The 6,396-nt window shown below is 39.6% G+C and overlaps 1 protein-coding gene across 1 annotated transcript; it reads right to left on the bottom strand.

Annotated features, from left to right (window-relative positions):
- Window positions 1–222: 222 nt before the first annotated feature.
- On the bottom strand, window positions 223–3,004 carry LOC107658461 (frizzled-2-like). The gene has a single exon (XM_016447015.1). It carries the CDS (start codon window positions 2,824–2,826, stop codon window positions 1,174–1,176), a length of 1,653 nt encoding a protein of 550 aa, XP_016302501.1. The 5' UTR covers window positions 2,827–3,004; the 3' UTR covers window positions 223–1,173.
- Between the last annotated feature and the right edge of the window lie 3,392 nt (window positions 3,005–6,396).

Below are 6,396 nucleotides of genomic sequence, written 5' to 3'. Positions count from 1 at the left end.
TGTGCGCCAAAAAAAAAAAAAAAAAAAAAAAAAAAAAACGCAGCACACTCTCTCTGACTCACATACAACCATTCCAAACTCTGAGTTTAGGGTAGTGTTTGTGGAAAAAGAGTCTTAAGACCTGGTAGAAGTATGAAGAACAGTCAATTACAGACATATGTATTACATATTTGAATAACAGTGAATTATTGCAGTTGCTTTTATGCTAAAACAATTAATCCAAAATTGAAAATTGTGTCATCATTTACTCTCCCTCGTGTTGATCCACACCTATGACTTTCATTCTGTGGAACACACACAAAAAGAGACATTTTGAAGAACATTTTTTTAGTCCTTGCAATGAATATCAAAAACGACATTGGACTTCACTGGCTTTCATTTTAAGGACAAAACAATTTGTTTTTGTTTTTTTTACAAAATATTCTTTTATCTTCCACATAAGAAAAAACGTACTGGTTTGAAACAACATGAGGGTGAGCAAATGACAGAATATTTATTTTTAGGTGAACTACTCCTTTAAATCCACAACAAATATGAAAACTGTTCTCCTTTCACTTCTGAACGGAATAAAGTTTAAAAAGAATAGGAGTATTATTTACAACAACTTTAATTTGAAACAGAGCAAACATGAGTATAGAATATATGAAAGAGAGACTAGTGGCTACAAATTCTAGATACTACGGAGTACCAAATTTTGAAACACAAAAAAATGTAGACTTGCTTAAATACAAATATATAATAATGTTGAAATACAGATTTTTACAAATGTTATGTACAATGTTTTAATTACATTTAACACAACTGCCTGCCGTATATTAGATAGCAAGCTTTTGAGCTCTCCTCCCGCCATGGCTCTCATTGCTCTGTCGTTTGTTGAATTCCCAGCTGGTATCTCACTTTCCATGTTGAGTTTTTATGGCCAGCAGCTTATGAGAAAAAACGGGGGCAACAGAATGGGGGAGGAAAACATTTCTGCACTTGGTATCAAATTGGCCATGTTTGTTTGGGGAAGTCAAGTGGTTTACGTCCCATTTCTCTTACCACTTGAAAGTCTCTGACAGTCTAAAAATAAGTGTAACTGCTTTCAAAATACTGACAATAAAAGGCACTTTATTATGTTTTTGTAGTTCTAAAATCATTATTGGCTGAAAATGTGGACCCCGATTTCCCGTTTCAAACGGTGGTCTCCCCTTGTCCGCCACTGGTCAATCGTGTGTAGAACTTCCTCCAAGAGTGCAGCGTCTTCCCCGACCAGATCCAGAATCCCGAAGTGATTCCTACAATGAGAGTCATTAGGTACTTGATCATGAAGACAGTGAAGTCGGGGGTCATGTGAGGAGCGGGTTGCATGGGGCACGGGATGGCCAGGCTCTTACAGTTCGTACTGATCCAGCTCTTCTCCCAGTGCTGCCTGAAGGCCTGCTCGTAAAAAAAGCAAGCAATGACGATGGTGGCCGGGACGGTGTAGAGAACCGAAAACACACCTATGCGGACCATCAATCGCTCCAGCTTCTCGGTCTTGGTGCCGTCGTGCTTCATGATGGTGCGGATACGAAACAGGGACACGAAGCCGGCGAGCAGGAACGAGGTGCCAATGAAGAGGTAGATGAAGAGAGGGGCCAACACGAAGCCCCTCAAGGGATCCAGATTGTTCAGGCCCACAAAGCAGACGCCACTTAACATGTCTCCATCGATTTGCCCCATGGCCAGGATGCTAATAGTCTTTACAGCCGGAACGGCCCAGGCGGCCAGGTGAAAGTACTGTGAATTGGCTTCAATAGCCTCATGGCCCCATTTCATACCAGCCGCCAAGAACCAAGTGAGAGACAGGATGACCCACCAAATTGAAGACGCCATACTGAAGAAATACAGCATCATGAATAAAATCGTACACCCTTCTTTCTTCGTACCTTGAACGATGGTTTTATAGCTGTCGGGAAAAAAGCTCTCGTTGCACACGACTTTGTCCCCAAGAAAGTAACCAGCGATATACGCAATGGAAACCATGGTATAGCAGCCGGACATGAAAATAATAGGACGTTCTGGGTATTTAAAACGCTGCATGTCCACTAAATACGTGGTAACTGTGAATAACGTGGATGCACAGCAGAGAGAGGACCAGATGAGGATCCAAATCCGGGCAAATTCAATCTCCTGGTCCGTGAAGAACATATAAGCCCCATGTGTTCTGGAGGACTCACATGGAGCACCGCAATCCAGCTCGCCCAGGAACTTATAACTGAGGTAGGAAGGCACTTTGAGCACTGACGGGCAGCGGAAGGGCTTGTCCAGCGAGGAGTACAGCTGAATGCCGGGCGTTCCTGGAATGGGCATGTGAACGGGCGACACTGTAGCCGCGGAGTCGTTCTGGCCCACACAGATGTGTCCGTCTCCCAGCACTGGGAAATGTTCACATCTCAGCCGCTCTGGCCACTGGAAGCCAAACTTGTTCATGAGGGCCTCGCAGCCGTGCTTTGCCCTCTCGCAAATGGAGCGGCATGGCGGGATGGCTTTCTCCAAAACCGTGCACACTGGCGCATACATGGAGCACAGGAAGAACTTGAGTTCAGGAGAGCACTGTACCTTGACCAGCGGGTAAAACTGGTGGACCTCCAGCCCGGCATCCTCTTGGTTGTAGTGTCCGACCAGATTTGGCATTATGGTTTGGTTGTAAGCGATGTCCGTGCACAGGGGGATGGTTATGGGCTGACAGAAACCATGGTCGGGAACGGCTATCCCACTATCTCCGTGATACTGTCCAGAAGCCACGAAACAGCACGGCAACATCAGTGCCAAAAACAGACACAAAATTCCACTCGCCTGCATTGTCCCAGAAAGTTCCGCCTAACTTTCACTGAACACAACGGGAGTCCGCAAACTACGCTTTTGGCGACATGTTATTTGCTAATCGAAAACAAAAAGTTTAGCGAGCTAGTGTAAATCGCACACTTTGTGAGGAATATCTGTTGCGCGCAGGAGCGACTGCGTGACTTTTCCCCCTTTGTCCGTCAGACTGTTTCAAGTTCCCCCTGGGCTGCCTCTCGCTGACTTTGAAGGGAGCATGAGAAGGAGGAGGGATTTCGGGGGTCTTGAAACAGATTTCTCTACCCTAAACCATAAACCCCCATCACAAGGTCTTCAGACCAATTGAATCGCTCAAGACCCTATCAGTAATTTGAAAACAAAAGAGCATTAAAAAAACAAATAAAAAAAAAGTTTTTATTTGGGTGAGAAGTTATGATATGGAAGAATGAGGGAACGTGAATTTGGAAATTCTCTTTTCTGAAAAACAAAACAAAACACGTCTTATACAAAATAACATATCTATCTATCTATCTATCTATCTATCTATCTATAAATCCATAAAACATTTATAATAATTCTTATACCGCATATTCATATTAATATTATATAACAATTATATTTGTAGATTTTTTGATTATATTTTATTATGTAAAATTTTTAAAGAACAACATGAAAAGGAGGAAGAAAATGTTTGCTGTTTTGTTGTCGCTGATTTAGGCTACCACTCGTGTAGACATGCATTCATTTGTAAATTAAAGAATAAATTGAAAAACATGCACTACAAAAATGACTCGCATCGTTGTTTTTCTTAATATTCCAAAAAAACCTGAGCCTCAGCAATATTATTATTATTATTATTGTTGTTGTTATTATTATTATTATTACAGATCAAATAACACTTAACTTTTCCACAATAGCCCATTGGGGAAATGACGTTCATTCAAGTACTATGTACTAATAATATTTCGCTAATTTTATAACTAAGTTTAAAGAAGAACTCATCTAAGTCACGCAAATGTAATATAGGGGAAACTAGGCTTTTCCCTGTTGTGAGTCGTTTAATAATGCCCTGAAATATGTATCAATAAAAGACAACTGGCGAAAAAGTTATTTAGTAACATGGGCTATATTAAATACATGCACAAATATAAAAGTGCAAAAGTAAAAAGTTGCTATATCTGAAGATTATTTCTAAGTGACCGGACCCCTTAAACCCCCTTAAAACGTTAGCCTGGTAGTCAGGTTGATTAAGAGTTATAAATCATAGCCTAGTCATGAATTGATATAAAAAAATTGAATTATGATATTGAATAAAAAAAAAACTAATTTGAAAGTTACCGTAAAGCGCATGTTCGTTTTCCTGACAAAACTATTTCGCATGTTTGTATACTTTGCGTATGAGGTTAAGATGATCTTAGCGTGTGCTGAAAAAGTATTTGTATAGGGCTGTTTTAAGCCTCCGATTTAACAAAGTCATCCTGATTACTTTTATGAATTTTTATGAAGTATTCGTGACTGTATTGGTAGGCCACTTTTGGCGCAACTGACCGCTTACTAATTGCTTCTTTGTACTGTGACCTGGTTGCTAGTGCATTGTGTGTGTGTGTGTGTGTGTGTGTGTGTGTGTGTGTGAGATTGCATTACAATATGAATATACAATATATATGCACTACTGTATATACTGTATATACCCTATTTTTATCAATAATGAATTGAAGAACACATAGTGTTTGGCACAAACAAACATCTCACTTACATGCACTGTTCTGAAACGATGCAAACACAAGCTTAGCCATACAAGCATCCCAGGACTGTTATACTCAATATAAGCACTTCTGGAACATCACCCAGCAAATAAATTGCCTGATTTCTTTGATCTGGTTTGGTCATAGGCTAGCCACCATGTGACCTGTTTTGGGAAGCGTTGGTTTAACAGTCAGTGGATGAGTCACACTTCTTTGTTGTTCTTCTCTCTTTCTGTTGTCTGATGTGCCCCTCACAGATCAGCTCATGCAGGCGGAGGAAAAGGGGAGCGGGGCTGTGGCCTGGCCCGTGTACACTGCTTACATCAAGGCTGCCGGAGGGCCCCTGGCCTTCATCGTGAACATCCTCCTCTTCCTCTTCACCACCGGCAGCATCGCCTTCAGCAACTGGTGGCTCAGTCACTGGATCAGGCAGGGCAGCGGGGTAAGACAAAGTGATTATTCAGCTAACAATAGCAACTCGGTCATCTTCTCTTAACACTTTTTCTTCTGAGGAAAAGAAAAGGAGACGTTCTAATCAGTATGAACGAATCTTTGAATGAATCATTCCGATCATCCTATTCATTGGCATGATCTGACTCAAAAGAATCATTTGTTTCCCCGCTACTTGCTCATGATCTTTCATCAATGTACTAAAGAGAATTAGGGTGGATTTCAATTATTTTTGTGAATAATAGCTTAAATGGTTAGTTCACCCCAAAATTAAAATGGTCATCATTGATCACATTGCTAACAATGTTTACAGCATTCAAATTTTCAAAAACATCAAGTATGCATGTTTACTATATTTAATGTGCGTAATATTAAAAAAAATGCAAAAAGGTAACTTAATCTTACGCACATTAAATATAGTAAATGAAAGCTTAAACATGCATGCTTGATGTGCGAGAACAAATTGGTTTCACGCATCAAACTTCAGCTTTATCAGGCCGTAAATTTCTTACTTGGTTTGTTCATTAATTAGTTGCAAATAATTACATATCATTATTTGCTGAGAAAATAAAACCACATGCCCCAAATAAGCAATTAATAGATTAATTATTGTTGCAGACAAGGGTGATGAATAGACAACACAAAAAGTCAGTACTGTATGTTTTATATTACTCATCATTAACTCAGCAGAAGTTCTTGTATTCTGTCTGGATGTCTCTGCATCACATCTTTCTCTTTAAAGTGATACTCCACCCCAAAATCAAATTCTGTCATCGTTTACTCACCCTCACCCTCAAAAACCATTAAAAAGATAATAAAATTAACTTTTTTTTCTTTTACTCATGTATGTTTTTGGCCAGTTAATTTTAAAATTCTTCACTTAGTATCTGTACTTTCACTTAAGTATAATTTTTGAGTACTTTTTACACCCCTGCGAGCAAAAAACAATGAAATTTGTTCTCGTGCATCAAGCCATTAGTATGATGTTTACGTACGTAATTATAAGTCAGACATTGAAGTGAGTTGCTGTTTGTCACTCTTCTGAGGAAGATGCTATTGTGGCAGTATTATAAGTGACCTTTCTTTCTGTTTTAAAGATATTTTCTTTGGATTGTTCGACTGCTCAAAAGAGAATATAGGACAATATAACTTAATTAATTTGCATTTCCTGCTAGCTAAATTTCACATACATAAACAACAATTTACTGGCTCTAAGCCGAAGTCCTGATCTGAATAATGATTTGCGAACCATTATTAAGATCTGAATCAAAAGATTCATGAACCTGCTTCGAAGCGTTGATCTAAATCAAATGATTCGCGAACCCGCCCCGAAGTTCCGATCTAAATCAAATGATTTGCGAACCCGCTCCGAAGTTCCGATCTAAATCAAATGATT

The sequence above is a fragment of the Sinocyclocheilus anshuiensis genome, unplaced genomic scaffold, assembly GCF_001515605.1.
Source record: "Sinocyclocheilus anshuiensis isolate Anshui unplaced genomic scaffold, SAMN03320099.WGS_v1.1 scaffold371, whole genome shotgun sequence".
Taxonomy (NCBI): domain Eukaryota; kingdom Metazoa; phylum Chordata; class Actinopteri; order Cypriniformes; family Cyprinidae; genus Sinocyclocheilus; species Sinocyclocheilus anshuiensis.
The sequence above is the reverse complement of the archived record's forward strand: the minus strand, read 5'-3'. Positions and strand labels throughout refer to the sequence as shown.

Coding starts and splice junctions, on each gene's coding strand:
- LOC107658461 (XM_016447015.1), bottom strand. CDS start 2,826: ATGCAGGCGAGTGGAATTTTGTGTCTGTTTTTGGCACTGATGTTGCCG.